This window comes from Phascolarctos cinereus, unplaced genomic scaffold (assembly GCF_003287225.1).
Source record: "Phascolarctos cinereus isolate Bilbo 61053 unplaced genomic scaffold, phaCin_HiC Scaffold_4;HRSCAF=312, whole genome shotgun sequence".
Lineage (NCBI taxonomy): Eukaryota > Metazoa > Chordata > Mammalia > Diprotodontia > Phascolarctidae > Phascolarctos > Phascolarctos cinereus.
In genome coordinates, this window is record NW_027555847.1 from 700,099,913 (window position 1) to 700,120,656 (window position 20,744).

General features: G+C 43.5%; 1 protein-coding gene across 1 annotated transcript in view; it reads left to right on the plus strand.

The window, feature by feature from the left end:
* MAPKAPK5 (MAPK activated protein kinase 5) overlaps positions 1 to 13,428 on the plus strand; it is a 53,250-nt gene extending 39,822 nt beyond the window's left edge. Inside the window, 6 exon segments of the mRNA XM_078154312.1 lie at positions 2,916 to 3,036; positions 5,045 to 5,146; positions 5,148 to 5,176; positions 5,496 to 5,611; positions 6,772 to 6,876; positions 9,347 to 13,428. Of these exon segments, the coding sequence (XP_078010438.1) occupies positions 2,916 to 3,036; positions 5,045 to 5,146; positions 5,148 to 5,176; positions 5,496 to 5,611; positions 6,772 to 6,876; positions 9,347 to 9,441 (568 nt within the window). The 3' untranslated portion in view covers positions 9,442 to 13,428.
* Positions 13,429 to 20,744: the final 7,316 nt, after the last annotated feature.

The following is a 20,744-nucleotide window of genomic DNA, read 5'->3' on the forward strand; positions in this document are numbered from 1 at the left end:
CAGATTTAGATTGCACTGGTATACCATAGAGCCACAGAGGTCATCTAGGTCATCTAGCTTTGTGGCCTTGTGAGGAACTGAGAGATTTTATAGAAAATCAATCCATCAAAACCCACTTATTAAATGCTTGTTATGTGCCAGGCACTATGCTAAATGCCAGGGGTTCAAAAAGGGCAAAACCATTCCCTGCCTTCAAGGAGCTTACATTCTAATGGGGAAACAATTTGTAAATAACTGGATAGATGGTAGGTGTGTATAAAGTTAATGGAAGTTTTTCAGAGGGGAAGGCACTAGTAGCTTTGGCAAAGGAAAATGGCCTTGTGGACAAGATGGGATTTGAGATTAGAGATATATTTATTTTTTTCACCCAATTCTGCATAAAATAGTGTAGCTTAAGGGGTTGGGTGCTATGTTCTGCTTTCACTGCTTTGCCTTAAGTAAAACCGAGTCTCTGTTTCTTCATCTATAAAATGGGAATTATCTTTGCCACTTCTCTTAATGCCTGTCTGTGTTCCATGATGCCGATGAAATGTATCTCCATGTTTTATGTCTGGGATTCTCAAAGCAATTCCATTCTGTTCGGTTCAACAAGCATTTTTTAAAGCACCTGCTGTGTGCTAGGCACTACAGCTGATGATGAGAATGTAAAGACCACAATAAATCAGTTGTTGTCCCTCAGGAGCTTGCTAGGTCAGATTCTTGCCATTGTAGAGATGCAAGTCTGGGCTGTTTCAAGTAGACCTTATCTTCAGCCTCACCTAATTTAGGAAGACTGACCCTTAGCCACCAGAGAGGGCCTGAGCCTGGTCATAACACATAAGATGCTCTAGGGATGGAGAAGCAGACACATGTCCTCACACACAAAAGGTAGACATAGGGCAGAAAAAGACACATGCAGCATGCACGCACAGCCCTCCTGGCTGCCTTCCAGGAAGATCTTGTGATATGCCATGCCACTTACGTCTACTGGGAACGCAGATGGGGTAGACAAGCCCTGGAATTTTGTCTGGGTCTGAATCATCATTCAATCAACAGATATTCATTAAATGCCTGTTATGTGTCTGGCCCTCTTTTCAGAGGTGAGAAGGCAAAGACAAAAACAAACAGTCCCTGTCCTCAAGGAACTTATCCTCTATTAGAGAAAACAACAGGTACATAGGAAGTGTATAAGATCCAGATAAACATAAGGTAGTTTGGGAGAGAAAAGGGAATCAGGAAAAACTTCCTGTAGAAGACAGTGCGTGGGTGGAGTCTTGAAGCAAGGGAGAGATTTTGTGAGGTTAGGGCAAGGAGGGAGAACATTGCAGATTTGGGGAGGAGGGGCTGGTTAATGTAAAACCACAGAGATGGGAAAGAGAGCTTTGTAGAATGGAACAGCAAGGCCAGTTTGGCTGGATCACCAAGTGCATGAAGGGGAATAATGTAGAATGAGGCTGGAAAGGTTGGGTGGGAGCCAGCTGATACAGGTTTTTAAAAGCCATACGGAAGAGTAGTTTCTATTTTATACGAATGTGTTGTCGAGTTCCACTCGAGTGGCCATTTCGGTACTTGTTGCCAGGCAGCTCTTCCTCTGCAGTCAACTGTGTGCCACTCCCGAGTGCCCCTTCCCATGGCATCTCACTCATTGATCTAGCTTTGGCCTACGCTAGACAACGTTATTGCGACGTGTGCACGGAGAAACTGGTTATCCTAAATTAGAACAATTGCATCCACTTCCTCTTGCTTCTGCACAGTGTTTGTTACCGGTTTTGTCCTTCATGCCTACTTGAATGCCATTAACCTGTTGGCAAGGACTCTGGGTTTGAAGACAGAAAGCCTGGGTTCCTGTCTTCAGTTTACGACCTAGATGACATTGACAAGTCACTAAATCTCTCTAGGCCTTGGTTTCCTGTCTCTAAAATGAGGTGGTTGGACTTGATGACACTTAGGGTCCCTTCCAAGTCTCAATTATGATCACGTGATCCCAAGGGGGATCTTTACTTTGTAGGTGGCTTTTTGTTAGTTTCTCTGCAATCTCAAGCTTTCTAGAAAGCGTCATAAATGATCTCTGTAATATGTAACTAATTTAATAACAAAGTATAGATCCATTCCAGATAATTTTTTTAGAAACTTGAACTAAGTAGCTCAAAGAGTCACGAACTTTGAAAGATCAGCTGGGTAATTTAGACTTGGGTGGCAGAACTATGGGAGGGAATGCAGTAGAAGCCAACTGTGTTTGCTAAGGGTAACCGGAAATTTATTGGTCAGTTCCCCAAGTCTGATCTAACCATCCATAGGCTATGTAGCAGTATTGCAAGTCTGAGTGCTGATGCCCAGCCCTCAGAAATACTGATATTTAGCTTTAGATTGCCTGTGTCCCATGAAAGTAAGAGCAAGTCTGTGGTCCTGCTTTTAGCCCTGTTGCTCTGTGACCTCATTTGCTCTCACTGTTGGCCAGAATAGCCATTCAACTGTAGTTGTCCTTTGTGTGAAATAATTAATATTCAGAAATTTAGACCTTGAATCTCAAGTTGTCTTTGAAAAGCTACATGAAGTTCAGAGAGTGTCTAAATATACCTGAACTAAATCCTCTTCTCTGTGGTGCATCCTTTCTGCTTCTGCCAAGTCATCCATCTGTAATCCAAAGCCAAGTGGGTCTGATCCTAATGATAGGTTAGCAATTTGGCCCCAGTGTGAATTGACCAGGGATTCTTGAAGAGACAGCAGTATTAACGCTGGAATTCCCCAGGGTACACTAGGAGAGACTAGTTTATATAGGGTTTTTTTATATACCGTAACCTTCATGGAGCTTGACTGGCAAATTGGAGAAGGTGAGGAGAAGCTGGGAAGGGTGAAAACTGCTCTAGGCCACGTGTTTCCATTAGGATTCCCACCAGCAGCCGGACATATCAAGTGTGTTTGTCTTCTTCCCACAGGTTGCTGAAGGTCAAGCCAGAGGAGCGGCTTACCATTGAGGGGGTGTTGGACCACCCGTGGCTAAACTCGAATGAAGCTCTGGACAATGTGCTGCCCTCTGCCCAGCTGATGATGGACAAGGTTTTTGCTGACACCTCTTTTGTTTCTGGGAAAGGCTATATTCTAGCGGGAATGTAAGGGCAAAGTATCATGTTATGGTCTGTTGTCCTTTTAGGAGATTGCTGTGGTACTCAGGTAGTATCAGAGAGAGAACATTTGTGTAAAAGGAGGTATTTGTTTTCATAAAAGACTAGACCAAGACCTGGGAGATATACTCCAGGGAACTGCCCATCTGTGGTTGGAGTGGTTGGAATATAGGTCTCTATTCCCAATTACCTTTTTTTTTTAAAATGTTTATTGAGCACCTCTCACATCTACCCCTGTATTCTGCATTGTGGGTTATGGAGAAGACTCAGTCCTTGACCTCAGGCTGCTTAAAGCCTTGTTTCTAACGTAGAAAACAGTTGGAGAATAGTGTCAGACAGTAGATAATTGTGTCATCGTGTAGAACTGAAGAGGCTTTTAGAGTGCAGAGAAGAGGGTAATTAATTAACATGGTCCAGAGGAATCCAAGAAGGGTCCTAGAGGAATTGGGCCTCGAGCTGGGCCTTGGATGAGCTGAAGACATTCCCAGGGGCTAGTGAAGCACCAGGAAGAAAGGCCTAGAACCTGAACGTGGAGGAAACTGAGTTTGACTCAGGTTGTGGGCTGCTGGCAGATAAAGTTGGCTGTGCAAGGGCTTGAAAACAAGGCAGAAGAGTTTGGACGCAGTGCCATAGGAACCATTACAGGTTCCTGATGGCAGAGGGCTGTAGAGAAGATGGTGTTTTAGGAAGGTTAGCTGCAGTTGGGGTGTGACTTTGATTGGAAGGAGAAACGCAGGTAGAGAAGTCATCTGGGAACCCGCGGTAGTGATCTAGGTGTGAGGTGGTCAGGGCTTTGGATGAGTTTGTTGGCATTGGAAGAAAGAGGAAGGAATGGATGGATAAATGGAATACGCAGGACATTGGGAAAGAAAACCATCAGAAGAATTTGGTTCCTGGCTAGATGTAGAGGATGGAGGAAAGGGGGGATTCAGAGAAGATCTAGTGGTTTTGAACCTAGAGAGCAATGGTGTGATTGACAGAAAGTGGGGAGTGGGAGAGGTGAGATAGTTTGGGAGGGAAGTTGGGGAAACTGAGTTTGGGTTTGGCTTTAGACATCTTGAGAAGATAGGAGGACATCTGGGTAGAAAAGCCTGCATTAGGCAGTTGGAAATATAGGGCTAGAGCTCAAGCAAGAGGTCAGGCCTAATGGTGCAGATTTGGTGGTCATCACCTGAGAGAGAGTCTGGTTGAAGCCAGGAGAAGAGGCAAGCTGTTCAGAGGAGTGAATGTGGAGGGCCAAAGACTGGTTCACATTCAGGGGGCAGGTGGAGGAGGAGGAAGAAGAGCCATGATTTGGAAATTCTTTACTGAGTGCTTAGCTACAGCTGGTCTTTTTGTAAGGCTGCATAATAGTGCTAGAATTAGCTCTCAGATCTGATGGACAGAACCCTGAACTCAGGGGTCGGAAGATCCAAGTATAGATCTTATGAAATATGAAAGTGTGCTTTATTAGCTGCTCTGGGGAGTCGAGCAAGTCTCTTGGTGTCTCTGACACTCATTTCCTTACTCCTTGAATGGGGATGGGAACGGGAATATTTGCACTTCCTGTCTCATAGGGGTTCTGGGGATGATCTCATGGGACGGTGTATGTAAGAATGTTTTGGTAACAGCAAAAGAGTATACAGGTGATTATTATTACTACCACTGCTACATTGATTACTGTTGTTGTTGTTGTTACTACTAGTGCTGCTGCTCTTTTGTTTTTTAAAGCCTGATTCCTCTTTAGTTGCTCTAACCCGGATGTCTCTGGTAACCCACTGGCCGTGATGGGCTCCTAACTTGGTTTGGTAGAACCATCCCTGTGATACTTGGTGAAATTGGATTTTAGTGATTGAGTTTTCCTCCAACATGCCTATCAGTCAGTCAGCAAGCATTTATTAATTGCTTGCTATGTGCCAGGCACCATGTCAAATGCTAAACTAACTCAGCTGCTTTCTATTCAGGCAGTAGTTGCTGGAATCCAACAGGCTCATGCAGAACAGCTGGCCAACATGAGAATCCAGGACCTCAAAGTCAGCCTCAAACCCCTGCACTCTGTAAATAATCCCCATTCTCAGAAAGAGGAAATTGCTTGGGTAATTTGGTTTTGTTTCTGGATTCCTTTATTCCCCTTACAAACAACAAGGCTAACGTAGTTTGGTTCCGTCTACCCAAACCCAGCTGTGCAAAGAATCTTCAATTTTCTTCCTTACTTACACATGCCCTGGGAGGATCTGACTCAGTATGTTCAAGGCATTTTCAGAATATTTGGGAGATGTTGCCATGATAGTATTTGAGCAATTTTGTATTCAAAGTCTTTTTCCTTGGGTGCATGTGGGGTTAACATCTTATCAGAGATTTGGATTGGGAAATCTGACTTTTTTTTTAATTTGCTTTTCCTCCAATGTTTCAAAGCACGAAACCGAAGGATGGTGTCTATATTCACGACCCGGAGAATGGAGCAGAGGACTCCAATGTGGCACTGGAGAAGCTACGCGATGTCATTGCTCAGTGTATTCTGCCCCAGGCTGGTAAAGGTCACACTCTTTAAGAATGCTTTCTTTGTTTGTCGTCTGTGTGTGTGTGCATGTGTGCGCGCTTGGGTTTGAAAAGTAGTAGCTCTTTTAATAGCAGCCCTTCTGTCTTTGTGTTTAACACTTCAGGGTGATCTCGTGTCCACTAAGCAAAATCATACGTGGAGTGTCAGAGATATATCGTCAGTTCTCTGTCCTTGGGTTTCCTTGCCTGTGTACTTTTGCAGGGAGGGATGTGGTTAAGTCTCTGAGTAGGCGGATGAAGTTGGGAAATTTATTTCAAGCCCGACAGCAAGGGTAGAAATCTAAGTGGAGACTGAAATCTAGGTGAATCAGTCCAGGTGGCATCAAAGGGTGATTGCTAAGCATCTTTTCTAGCTCGTTGGTTTAGGAGTCTACGGTCAAGACCTTTCACAGCTTCTTGGTAGCGGGAAAAGCAACACACTTAGTAGTTTAAAACTGACCGTTGCTGCTCTTTCGTGATGTGTACAAAGTGTACCAAGCCTGAGGCCCTTGGTATTTGGCGGTAATAATCATAGTATATTCTCCTTTGCTTCTTGTTAGACACTAATGGGTCTTTGCAGCAGTCAGAGGGCTAACTGAAGGGCCTCACTTTCTTCAGTGACTATTCAGATTTTAGGAGAATTCCCACAATTGCCCAGAAACAAGCCCTTTCAAGCCATTTCTTTAATGATCCAATTGTTTTTGAGATAGGAAATGAGCTCAAGGTAATCAAGTGGCTGTTGAAATTTGTCCTGCCTGGCTGGTCAGAGTCTGGTAGTGGTCAGCTGTGCCTCCCTGCTCAGGGTTTGATCAACCTAATGACTAGATTGGTGTTACATCCCCCAACATTAAGGGTTTAGGGCTGTACTCTGAGAGGAAATGAATGAGGCAATGAGGAACCAGGGGTGTCTGATGACCTGGGCCTGTCTGGGTCCAAGTAGGGAAAGATAGACTGAGGGTTTACATATTTGATCTTCGATAATCGACTGACCAAAAATCCTGTCTCCTGGTCCTCTCCTTCCCTCCTGCTTCCTTTCTCCTTGCCCTCTCCCAGTCCCTCCAAGCCTCACCTAAGGAAAGGGACTTCTCTGATGCTCCTTCTACCCTGTGCTGCTTCTGAGAAAACACAACTTCCTGTTCATCCCTTTCAATAGGAGAGAACGAAGACGAGAAGCTGAATGAGGTGATGCAGGAGGCGTGGAAGTACAACCGGGAATGCAAGCTTCTCCGGGACACCCTGCAGAGCTTCAGCTGGAATGGTATGGCAGCTGGGAGAGCTTGCTTTCTCTTGTGGGTCTGCCAGAGGCCAGCCCTGAGATGGCACGCAGAGGCAGATGTGTTGTCTGGGACTGAGAGAGGCAGGGCAGGGCAATAATTCTGGGAAGTAGGTGTGGCTATTATCCCCATTTTACAGATGAGGAAACTGAGGCAGAGGTTAAGCAACTTGCCCAAGGCCACACAGCTAGGAATTGTTGTCTCCAGGTCCAGCTCTATCCACTGTGCCAGTAAGCTGCCTACTGTAGAGGGGGAGGGAGGTAGGGCTGAGCTCCGTGGAACCTGCCTCCTCTCATGTCAGCTTACAATTAGAAGAAAAGAGGTAGTGAGGGAACTCGTTACATCTGGGTAAGGGAGAGTCTTGTTTTGAAGTATATTCTCCATGATGTATTCAAACAAAGGCAGACTGCTCTGAGTGGTGGTGGGCCTGAGGAGCAGACTTCAGCAGCTATCAGACCCAGACCAACTATCCCAGGGTGCTGACAAGAGTTGTCGGATGTGATTGCTTAGCCACTCTTGGTGACCTTTGAAAAACTGGAGATTGGAAGGGCTGCTGCAGTACTAAAGAAGGGCAGGGGTTTTCCTGATTTTTTTCACAAAAAGGAAAGAGAGTGGAAGTACAGATTGTAGTCCAATGAACTTAATTTTGATTTCTGGCAAAATTCTTAAGTACGCTTTCAAAGGAGTGGTCAGTGAACATCGAGACAAGGAGATGGGTGGTGACCGCAGAGAGCAGGTCATATTCTACTACCCTTATCTCCTTTTCGAGCTAGGTTAGTTACCAGTCTGGTAGCTTGGAGGAATGCCAGAGTTTTAATGACTTGAGCTTTTAGCAAAATGCTTGAAAGACTGTTTCATGGTTTCCTTATGTATAAGATGGATCAATACGGGCTTAGGGGAGTGTGCACTCAGGTGCACTTGAAATTGGACCCAAAAAGAGTCCTTCATGGCATAATGTTGCCTTGGAAAGAGGTCTCTCGTGGAGTACCACCGGGATCTTTGGACATTTTTATCAGTGGATCCTGGAGAAAGATCACATGGAGTGCTTCTCAGAGTTGTAGACATCACAAATGTAGGAAAAGTAACTAACATGTTGGATGACTGTAAGAATTCAAGAAGATTTGGACAGGTTGTAACACTGAGTCAGACTTGAGAAGCTGAATGTTAATAGGGACAAATATAAAGTCTTACCTTTAGGTTTAAAAGATCACCTTCACAAATACAAGAAGGGGGAAGTGTGGCTGTGTAGCATTTCCTCTTTAAAAAATTTGGGTTTCTTAGTAGCTAGAAAGCTGGACTTGGAGACAGGAAGACCTGAGTCAACTCTGTGCTCAGGCACTTCCCTGGGCAAGTCACTTTGCCTCTGTTTGACTGTTTCCTCAGCTAGAAATGGGGATCATCAGGTACCTCATTCCCAGGGGTGTGAGAGGATGTTTGTAAGGTAGTTGGCACGCTTCCTTGCACATGTCAGTGCTGGTTCACTGGGTGATGAGGCTGCCCTAAACACTAACACGATCTTAGGCTACCTGAAGAGAGGAAGTGTGCAGAATAAGGGCTGACAGTCCCGTCGTCTTCTGCCCTGGTCAGACTACTTCTGGAGTTGTGTATGTCAGGCTCAGTGCCACCTTTTAGAAAGAGCATCAGCAAGCTGGTGACTAGGGTGTTTAAGGACCTCAAGATCACGCCATACTAAGATCAGTTAGAGGAATTGGAGATTTTTATCCTGGAAAGTGAAGATAAGGGGAGCCAACATGAGGAAATTGATAGCCCTTTTGAAGTATTTGAAGGGCTGGAATACAGATTAGGTTTGTCCTGCTGGTCTCCAAAGGATGGGACTCGGAGAAAGGTCAGTGCAAGTAACAGCTTCCCAAGAGGTCTGCATTTAGACTTGGGTGATTCCTTTTTTAGGGATGATTTGGAGTCAGATGTGGGTTGGACTGGATGGTTTTCCAGTTCTGTGAGCCTGTGAGTACCAGAGTGCTGGGAGAAGGGGCAGATTTCTCTGTTGCCTTTGTGTGGCTGCAGATTTGTTGCCTGGGCACACTGTGTGGCCGTCACTTAGCTTGTAGAGACTCCTACCTTTGGCAGAGATGAGCTTCATTAAAGTTGTGTGTGTGTGTTGTGTGTGTGAGGTAAGTAAACTGATTTTTCTTTTTTTTTTTTGGATAGAAGGCTGAAGGTACCTCTCTGCCCTCTTTCATCACCGCCTTGGGTGATGGGGCTGGCCAGGCATTGATGGTTAAAGGCCAGATGAAAGTATACACTGCTGATCACACTTGGGCACTAGGGGGATTCCATCCTGAGTCTGTCTTGGGTGGAGCTGGGTTATATGGTGAGCCAGGCTCAGGTGCTGGAACCCTATCCACTGCTGGATCCCTGTCCCCAGGGCATTATTTTGCCAGAGCAAACCTATTGATACTGACTCTGTTCTTTTGTTTGTTTGCTTGTTTTCAGGCCGTGGATTCACAGATAAAGTGGATCGACTAAAACTGGCAGAAATTGTGAAACAAGTGATTGAAGAACAGACCGCCTCTCATGAGTCCCAATAGCCACAGCCTCAGAGCATTAGTTTGTTTTTGTTTTGTTTTTTACATTTTGAAAATTTATTCCTTAACTGTACAAAGTAATTTTTATGTAAATTAATAAATCATAATTTCATTAAATTTCCATACTGCTGAAAGATGCTGTATAGGTGTAGATACAAGAATCATTGGTACTGTAATATTTTTTTAAGTCAAGCTCAGTTCTTAGAGATAGATTATGACTTCTGTATTGTTCATTTGTATGTCTCTCAGACAGGACAGGTGATGTCACCAAAATCCTTTGACTTGCAATAGGCGGAGAAGCACCTTCCCAGTGATAAGCAGCTCCACGGGCCTTTTTGCTCAGTAAAAAGCTGGAATAGGTACTGTGGAATATAATCCTCTTGGTGCCCTGTGTCCTCCCCACTGAACCATCAGGGCTGGGACAACAGGAGCACCAGGGCTGGGGTAGCTCGGTTGGCTTTGACTCCAGACGGCTGTCTGGGAGAACTCGGCAAGCAGCTCCTTATCCTGCCTGACCTCTGAGGCTGGCATCTCTGTGCTTGCCTCGGTTTGAGGGATTCTTTGGTGCAGAACTTGTCTTATTTCCTTTGCTGTTTTTCTTCTGGACTTTCTAGGGTAGAATAGTGAGGTTGCCTAAGGTTTTCTGTTTGTGTAATGGTTAGGAATGAAAAGGATTTGAATAGTTTAGTAAAGGCAGGTTCTAGTCCATTTATTTTTTTTCTGCTTGTGGGTCCCGTAGATGTCAGCCTTATTTTTCCAGACCAGAATTTAAGTTTATCTATCCCTGTTGCCTTTTTCTCTCTCTCTTTTTTTTTTTTTGGTCCCTCCTTCCTTGTTCCTGTGTGGATTCTAAACTTTGGTCAAGGGCTTGGAAGGCTGTGCATTGTATATATCTGTTGACTCTGAGACTAGAGACTTCTGCATTATTTGGGTTTCTCCCCAGATCTGTGCTCTTCTGTTAGCCTTTTTGGCCTTGTCTCTCCCTCCTGCTTCCATATGTTCACTCAGCCATCATAGCCACTAATTAGACTGAACATATTTCAGAGTGTGGCCCTCAAAATGCAGAACAAATCTGTTGTGATGTTTTCCTTTAATAAACGGAGGCCTTTAGAGAGACTTTGGTACCTACGTAGGTAAGCAGACTAGGTGATGTAAACTGAGATGCCATTCAGGAAGAGAAACGGCAGGTTTGTTCACTTTCATAGCATACCAGGTCAGTGAGTTGGCACTGATTAAGGCACTGGAATAGGCCTTGGGGATGAAGAGGAAAAAGCAAAATAGTCAGTGCCTTGAAGGAGCTTCCATTCTGTTGGGGTGAAGCAGTCTCTTAACCAGTAGGCACTGATGAAGCTCTTACTGCTATAGATCAGCCCCTCCTAGTGCCAGGCTCCAGAGTTAGAGACCAAAATGAGACAGTCCCTGCTTTCGGGGCAGGGCATCTTAGAGTTCTGCATTTCCAGCTGAAAATTTAGATCCCTTGGGCTACTGCTCCATGGCTGTTTACCTTTTCAAAGCTCTTTTCTGAATGGATCTCTAGATTAGTTAGAGCCTCTCGGGGCCAACTCTGGCAATTTGTAAGAACACACATGGCCATTTAGAAAGGCTCTTTGCCCCTAGGGGCACCCTCATCACATTGCTGTCCAGCTCACCCAGCGTGGCTAGACATCAGCCCCCTTTAGCCATGCTTTCCACCATCAGAGGAGCCATTACATGGTCATGGTTACAAATATTTGTGTTCTCTGTTGGCTGAGAGCAGCAAAGCCCAAGCCTGAGGGAGTTAAGGAGCAAAGTCTAATGGATACTTTTCTCTTTACTAATCTGAAAACCTAGTTTGGAGGTAATCTAGACTTTCTAGATCACGGGTAGTTGCAAAGACCCCAACCTCTGTCAGGAAAACTTCCAACTGGATTGTTTCTGCAGCAGAACGTGGAGCTTCCCATCTTTCTTCCTGGTGATGGAGGGGAGGTCTGAGGAGGAAGAGAGGGGTGAGGCATCTAGGTTAGGGGTGAGGGAGGCACAAGGCTGTGTTGAAAGGAGATACTTGCCTCTGAGGAGCACTAGCATTAGTCTGATGTTACTGTTGCTCAGGTTTTCCTTCTGTGGTAGCTTCTGCGATGTCGTCTCTGCCTCAGAGTTCTGATGGGCTGGACGTTTTTGAAAACCATCACCTTGAACTCTCTCTCCTCTTTTTTGTTAGGGCTGGAAGTGGTGAACTGTGGCCATGGTGTAAGGGAGCGTCTGAGGCAGTGATCAGTAGATTACCTGTGTTTCGCCTTAGGCTATGTTGGACATCAGTCTGTAGAATCAAGAGGAAGTGTCTTGATGCCCACAGGAGGACTGAGCTGATGCTGTATAGGCCATCTGGAGAGTCTGATCTACGATCACTCGGTCATGGCTGTCCTTCTGGGCTGTAAAAGAGCAGAGTGATTGGCATGGATTGTGGGGCTTGGTGTGCTTGGAGCCCTTGGAGTCAGCGATCCCTGTCCCCCTAGGGTTTATGCTTACTTTGAAGTAGCAATCTCTCCTGCTTTGGTGAAGCAAAAAGCAGATGTCATGCAAACCTGAACGAAACTTTCATGTGTCTCTTTTTTGTGTAAATATTAGGGAACATCCTATTCTTGAAAGGCTTTGACACGTTATTGCTAATCTGTAGGCCTTGTGAATTGGAGAGTTGATAAGAAGACTGCTTCTGCCTAGAGTGGTGAATCCCATGAAGTTACCAGGTATAGACTGTCTTGACTTTTCCCTATTGTACCTCTGACCCTCTCCCCACTGATTTGTTTATGAAAGCCATTGTTCTGTAATGAAATGCCTTTGGGTCACCCATAGTTAGGTGTCTGGTAGGTGGCAGAGCAAATCCTGCCTGTGTCCTTGTGTGTCTTTATGAATTAACGTGTGTGGGCAGGGAGAGGGTCGTCAGAAGTTGGTGTGTGAAGTGTGTGCATATAAGGAATTACCCTTTTTTCCCCCTTTTGTTTTTAGAGAGTTCATGTTGAGTATATTATCCATTTGAGAAAGGACCAATTTGAAGGATTATTAGGTAAGAGTAGAGTAACGTAAGGTCAAAGGTCAAATGATTGATTTCAGGCATGTTATGTCTAAACCAATGATGTTTTAGAACAAAGATTAATTTCTAAGTATGCTTTAATCCTTTAGGAAAAAAAATCAATAACAATCATCAAGAGAGATAATAGATGTGAAGCAAGTTCTCAACTCATTCACGTCAGCTGTTACTGTGGAGCGCGGTGTAAGATCAGGGGCTGGCCTTGGAGCTGGGCCGACTGTTCTGTTTCTGACACACACTGGCTGGGTGACCACGGCCAAAAGCACTTGGGTGCTGAGGGCTGCTGTCGCTCACTCTGAGTCTGAGACTAGAAGGTGCAAATGAGTTTGGGATCTGTCTCAAAGGCAGGGATTTTCCAAACGGGGGGTTTCCTATGCCGGTGGAATAAAAGGTCCAAATGGTCCCTCCCCTACAAAGGATTGCTCTTATGCCATCCCACTCTTTGATTTCAAGATCATCACTCAAATATGTAATTCCAATGGTTTTTGTGAAGTCCTGGAGGAATCTCTCCTTAGATTCTTCGAATTGAAATGTTCACATTGGACAATTTTAAAGAAATGTTTTTTTATATAAAATGCAAAGACAAAGACGTGTCTAGAAATCATTTGGTCCTTGGGGGTAGTCTCCAGAACTAGCGACCCAGCTATCTGACAGTGTTTTATCTTCTTGTCAGATGATGACGAGAAACTCTGTCATCTGTTCAAGGAGAGAAATATTGTGAATGGATCATGAAACCATCACCATAGATAGTTTGGTCTACAACAGTGATGACGTGTGAGATATCACAGAGTACCTACCCTTCGTTTCTGTATCAGGCCAAGAATGTTCTCCTTTTTCAGTGTTAACCTGTATGCTTATTTTTATTTTGGAATCAGTATTATATTGTAAATATTCTACATGGTTGTATATAAAATGATTTTACTAAAGCTAAGAGATGCTGAGTCTTATTTTTAGAATAAAAGGGAAGCCACAGGAAGATATTTGACTATTCTCACCAAAAGGGTAGCAACCTTCTTATGGGTTCAAATTCAGGTCTGCTACTTGACTATCTTTGGGATATTGGGTGGACACTCGTTCGTTGGGCTGATCCCTTTCTTTCTCTGGGCCTCACTTTCTCCCTCTGTAAAATGATGAGATGGGACTCGATAATTTTAAAAGACCCTTCTACTCCAGCTCTGAATCCGTGATCCTGTGTTTCAGTCACATGCCTTGTAGACCGTCTATATTAATTTTAGCAAATGATAGCAGGTGAATAAAAAAAAAAGGCACTGATGCCATCTTTGTTACATATTGTATACTTGCCTGTGTGAATATGTGATAGAGTAGAAAACATTTTAATTTTTATGTATTTGCAATTGTAAAATGTGTACGCCAGAAATTATTAAAGGGGGGGGAGGGGAGGAACTTGTGTACCATTCTGCTTCTGAGAAATTTTCCCATAAGAAAAAAACTTCCGAATATGAAAGTTGGGTTGGGGGAAGTCTACATGTATGTGAGGTCTGTGTATGTGGAGGGGTGGTGGTTTCTTTTTTTTTCTTTTCTTTTTTTGTGAGGCAGTTGGAGTTAAGTGACTTGCCCAGAGTCACACAGCTAGTAAGTGTTATGTGTCTGAAGCCAGATTTGAACTCAGGTCCTCCCGACTCCAGGGCTGGTGCTCTATCCACAGGGTGGTGGTTTCTAAAGATAAATGCCCAACATTAATGGCCAGCTCTAAAAGATGTTGGGAGACAGGTGATTGCTGCATGTAGAAGCTAAGTAGAGAATAGTACTAGTTTGGGGAAAAGGAGTGAGCAGAACCCTTGGCCTTGGCCACTGATCTGTGAAGCACTGTCTCCTGTACCTGTCCCAGCTCAGTCCTTTTCCGTTCAGAGATTCTGCTGCATAAGAGGAGATGCCTGATGTGAGGGAGGGGTGGTCACAGTGCCTGGGGGCTGTAGAAGAAAGGACAGCATTCTTTTTTATCTGAGCCTTGTCCTTAAAGCTGGGGTACTGGTAGAACCCACTGGGTGGGCAGAGGGAATTCCTACAGGGAGCCCACTTATCCAAGTATCACTAAAGCTGCTCTGGTTCTGGGCAGGTCACAGAGTCAGACACTGAGAAACAAAAGGGAGATCAGCATGGGGAAGAGATAGCCAGAGGGTTTACCTGACGTCCTGGGATTCTCAGCGGCTGAAATGAACAACACTGCAGGAATCACCTGGAGCTTTGTGATGATGGACCATGTCGCCGATGGCATTTGGCACTGAGGTAAGATGCTGAGAAACACATCCCGAATTGTCAGCTGCTCCATCAACTCTCCTGACCTCTCTCCTGGGAAGCAGAGGCCATGGATGAGGCTGAGATTCTCCGTTAACAGACTGGGTTTATTCTTGTTTTCAGGAGAGGTTCTCCCTGGCAAGTGCTGTGCTCTGGAATTAGTATGTTGCTTAAAAATTTTTTTTTTAAATTTCTGAATTTAGACGCTCCAGAAACAAGCATTTCCGCGTACACGGTAGAATACAAAAAGAGGGTTGTATGTGAAACCCTGAATCTCCATCTCACCTCTTGCTTTTATTTTTTTATTAAAAAAATTTTTTTTTTAAATTTCTGAACTTAGACGCTCCAGAAGCAAGCATTTCCGCGTACATGGTAGAATACAAAAAGGGGGTTGTATGTGAAACCCTGAATCTCCATCTCACCTCTTGCTTTTAAAAAAGAAAAGCGTGTAATGTAAATTCCACACATTATTTTCAAAAGCGGCCTGTTTTTCTCTTCTTCCTTGTGAACTTCCTGCTGTTCTTTTCTGCACCTTAAAAAAGGTTTCGATGGACTCTTTTTAGCAAGGCATTATTACTCTTGCTAATCCCGCTTGCCTCCCTACTTTGCATTCCATTCAGAACCAAGAGGAAAAAGACCAGTGAAGCATAGTTCAGCAAGACTTGACCCCATCCTAGAGCCATGTCCCAAAATTTCTGTCTATGTCTTTAGTCTGTCATCTTTGTCAGGAGCGAAGGAACAGGACCCACCATAAGTCCTCTGGATTGTTGATTATTCGTTGTGCTGATGGATGGCCTTAAGTCCTTTGAAGTTGTCCTTATTACTGTCCTTACGTAAACTGTTCTCCCCCCACTTTAATCTGAAACAGACAAAGGAAGATTGAACACATACATATAGTTTGGTGAACTACATGAGATCTGTATGTTTTCATTAGCTGTCTCTCAGGCTTGGAATATTCTCTCTCGTGCTTGCCTCCATGCTCCCCTGGTTTTAAGTCTCAGCTAAAATTGAACCTTCTGCAAGAAACCTTTCCCAGTTCCCTTTAATGCAGATACTTTCACTCTGACATTATCTGCAATTTATCATGTATGTATCTTGTTCATAAACAGTATTTTGTATGTTGTCTCCCATTTGATTACGAGTTGCTCAAGGACAGGGACTGTTTTTGTGCCTGGCACTGAATAAATACTTAATAACTGCTTACTTATTTGATTTGAAATACACCAAACTTCCCTCACCACTTCCTCCATATTTGTATATTCTTCTTAGCAAATTCCACCCCCTTCTTTCTCCTTTCTATGCTACTGTATTTCTTTACCCCCTTCGCCTCTTAAAATTCTCGGAACAGAGCCAATCCACCCCCTTCATCTATTTTTCTTATTTAATTTCCCAATATATTTTTTCAAGAGATTTCCATGTATTTTTTCTTTTTCTTTTAAATTTTTAGTTTTAACATTCATTTTAAAAAAATACTTGAATTCCAAATTTCTCCCTCACCCATTGAGAAGGTAAGTAATATGGTACCCATTTTACATGTGAAGTCATGTAAAACATTTCCACATTAGTCATGTTGCGGAAAAATAAAGTGAAAAGCAGTGCGCTTTAATCTGCACTCAGAGTTCATCAGTTCTTTCTCTGGAGGTGGATAGCATTTTTCATCATGAGTCCTTTGGAATTGTCTAGGATACTTTTATCTCTATGCATTTTGAAGATATTAAGGTTCAGAAGGGCTACTTGTTTCTTTTTCCCTTAATAAGAATATTGACACTACAGCATCATGCAGCCCCTTCCAGTTGCTTAAATTAATTTACCTTTTTAGGTTTCTCTTGACTCTTGTGTTTGTGTTTCAAACTCAGTTCTGATCTTTTCATCAGCAATCCTCGAAAGTCCTCTCTTCCATTAAAAGCAAATTTTTTCCCGCAGTAGGAATATATTTTACCTTTGGTTGTTATTCTTGGTTATAAGACTGTATTTTTTTTTTATTTTGCCTTTTGGGCTATTGTATTCCAAGATGTCCACTAGTTTATTGTAGGAGCTGCCAGGTCTTGTGTGATCCTATCTGTAATCCCTTAGTGCTTGAATTGCTTTTTTCTGGATGCTTGTGGAATATTTTTCTTTGGCTCTGATATTCTTGGGACTTTACTTTTTGGAGTTCTTTTCATGAACCGGTCAGTAAATTCTACCTTCACCTTGCCCTCTAATTCCAATATATCTAGGCAAGACATTACTTAACGATTTCTTGACATATAGTATCCAACCTTTTTTTTTTTTTTTAAATTGCGGTTTTCAGAGAATCCAATGATTTTTAATTATATTTCTACTTGACCTGTTTTCCAAGTCAGTTTTTTTTTGTTTCAGATATCTTACATTTTCTTCTATTTTTTAAATCTTTAGATTTTGTTCTAATATTTCTTATATTTTCATGGAGTGATTGATTTCTGTTTAGTCTATTCTGGTTTTCAAGGATTCTGTTATTTGAGTCAGATTTACCTGATTATTAGCTATTTTCCCTTGTAATTCTTATCTCAAGATCTTTTATTTCATTTTTATCTCTTGCTTCATCTATTTTAGATATTCATACTTATTTTTTCCTTGTGAGATTTTACTTATAGTTGTTAGGGAGTCACTTTCTCCTTCTGGGCTAGATTTTTAGGCGCATTTAGCTCCACGATAATTTTTTCCATTGCTCAGTATCTTTTTTGGTTTACTCTTCTCTAGCCTAGTTCCTGAATTGGGGATTTGTGCCAGTGCTGGACTTTGTCCCCTTCTGTGCTCTTGATCGGGGTGATCACCCCTACTTAATCTTATCCTCTGTTACCTTAGTTGACCCCACTTCCTGTGGTTAGCCTTCCACCTTCCCCTCATCTTTTAGATTCAGAGCGTTGAATCTCTGTGGCATTTCAAGACAGTTCTAGGTACCTCAGAGCACCTGTGTGCCAGGCTGAGTGCCACCTTGTTGTACTTGTTGCTAGTGTTCCCCTGGGCTTGCAAGGTCAATACTGTGAATTTCTGATGCCCCTGAAGATTTCTTACTACTCTGGGGCTTTCTGATCTTCCCTTTGCCTGGGGTTTTCTTGAAGGAGCTCTCTGCTCTTGCTTTATCCGGTTACAGAGGCTTGTAGACTCTGTACAGTGGCTCCCTATCACTTCCGGGACCAAATACGAAATCTTCTGTTTGGTGTTCACAGCCCTTCATAATCTAGCCTTCTTCCCTGCCCCGCACTTGTTCAGTTACACCTTACTCCCCATCACATAGTCTTCAGTCCAGAAGCTCTGGCTCTCCTCTGCACCTGGAATAGCCTTCCAATGAAAATTTCATCTACAGGAAGCCTTTCCCAGCTCCTCTTAATTTTAGTTCTTTCGCTCTTAATTATTTCCCATTTATCCTGTATATGGCTTGTTTGTATATATGTGTTTGCTGCCTATCTCTCCTGTTAGATTGTAAGCTTGAGGGCAGTGGTTATTTTGCTTTTCTTTGTATCCTCAGTGCTTAGCACAGTGCTGGCACAAAGCAGGTGTTTATTGCCTGTCGGACTGCGTCTTCCTTTGGCCTGTCTCCTGCTTGTGCTGGGAGGCTTGTCTTGTTTGCTTACTCTGGCATTGACTTCACCAGCAGCCCCCCTTCCTGTTGCCTTTGGGTCTCTGATGCTTTTTGTGCAGTTCTGGCATGGAAAAAGGTCCCTTACTGTAGTTTTGCAATAATTTTTCAGTCTGATATGAATTTCATTAATTTCCTAAAATAGATATGTGGGAGCTGGGGAGTCTGCCTCTGTTCTGGGAGCCATCTTGGCCTGAAGTCCAGTAAATTGCTTTTGTAGAACAGTCATCCCTAGGTGGTTAACTGTCTGGGAAAAGGAAGACTTTGTAGGAAAAGTGGTCTGCCTGGTGCATATGAAAAGCAAGAGGCAGATTTCACCTTAAGCTAAAAAGAGAGTGGTTTGTCAAAAACTTCCATATTTATACCTACACAATGGCATCCCAGTGACTGTGTTCATATGATAGTTCTATAGAAGGTGAGTTGGGTCCCTCCTGTCTGTCAGCACCAGCCTCAGTCTCAAGAGCTGTTGTCACCTTGAGGGAGTCTGGACATGTCACATACGGCATGGAAAAATGCCTGCTTACCTTCTTCAGGGCCGCTGCAGAAGAGAACCAAAAACTTAGAACCAGAGTGCAAAATCTAGAAAGAAGACATGGACGGGCCTCAAGATGAGACCCTGAATGCTATCTGGTCATACCTCAAGTCCATAGAGCTGTTTGTTACTGAAAATTGGTAAACTAGCACCACGGTCAAGATGGTGCAGATAGTGACAGGTGTCTTTGCACATATTCGTACCTTCAGCCAGGGTATCATGGTAATGGTGGTCAAGATGGCTTTGGAGATCTGAACCAGAAGAAGATTAATGTACTTTCAGGGAGTCCTTTGCAGTTTTCACCACTAGTTAGACCAGGAGCAGAATATGATAGTGCCCATCTCATTTTGGAGCATGATCCTGGAACATTTGTAAATCTTGGTGATGCCTCCATTGCCAAGCTTGAAGTAAGGGTCAAATGCTTCTCTCACGATGATACTGTTCAGTTTGCATTACTCATAGTTCATGACTTGGGCTACAGTCTGGGCATGAAGCAGGGTCACTTGGCTTATCTGAGTCTGGACCAGTCTTCCTGCATCATGATTAGACTTGTTACCTTTGAGATTAGCTTTAGTGACCAGTTGGAACTCTTTCTGTGAACTTCTGCTTCCCCACAAAGGACCTTGCCCTTAACGTAAACCACACCCCAGGGGAATGGAAGCTCAGGAAACCCTTCTCTGGAGACTGGGATAAATAAAAGAGAAGGCAAGGATGAGGCATTCAGCAGGTTCGTGGGAAAGACCACTGCTGCTAGATGAGGAAAGGCTCACACTGCTTTTTGATCCTGTTGCAAAGAATGTAGACAGGTCAGCCATGTCTGTCACCCCCAGGGGGATGAGTATGACCTTCTTGAGTTGTTTAATGGTACTTCTGTATGGTGCTAAGCAGACACCTACAAGCAAGATGGTGGTTGCTACCAAGAGTGGTGTAGGAGTCTGGAGAGCCAGTATGTTGAGGTGTGCCTTTTGGCAAAAAAAGGGACATGCCTTGCTATGGACTCAAATGCAAACTAATGCATGACTCAAGAAACATAGAATGGAACCTGAGAAAGTCAGAGGGGTAACTAAATTGGTCACATTAATGGAACTCTTACCTTATGAGGACAGACTAAGGGACTTTAGTTTGGAAAGGTGAAGCCTGAGAGGGAAAGGACTGAACTAAGAATGGAATAATAAGTGTAGGCTGATTCCAAAATTCCAGAATGAGGGAAACCACCCTTCCTCCTCTTTCAGCTCCTTTTTATGTGTTATCTTCCCCTGTTAGAACATAAGCTCCTTGAAGGCAAGGATTTTCATTCTTTTTGCTTATATTTGTATCCCCGGTGCTTAGCACAGTGCCTGGCACACAGTAAGTGCTTAATAAATGCTCTTGCTTTGGCTTGATATGCAGTATGTTCTAGCAAGGCTGGCATATGTACTGTTCTCACATAGTACTTTATTGACTTTTGCCTATGCCTGGAATATTCTACCTCCTTCTCTTGGAATCCCTAGCTGCCTTCACAACATATGCACAGATTCCTTCCAGTTATTTTGTGTTTTCCCTGACCCAGCAATTTACCTTGTATTTACTTAGAATATATTTTATATTTGTTTATATACATATTGTTTCCCTCCAGTAGAATGTAAGCTCCTTGAAGGCAGGAGCTATTTCATTTTGTAGCCCTAGTTTCTGGCACAGTGCCTGGCTCTGTTAGTAGGGTTAAGTAGGCTGTTAGTAAATTATTGATGAATTGAATCAGAGGAGTTCACTGAATAACTTGATGAATTTACAAGGAGATGAAGTCTCTGGGCCTTTGATTACCACTCCTTGTGAAGGGTGTGTACATGCCCATTTGACCCATTCTGGGCTCCTTGTGG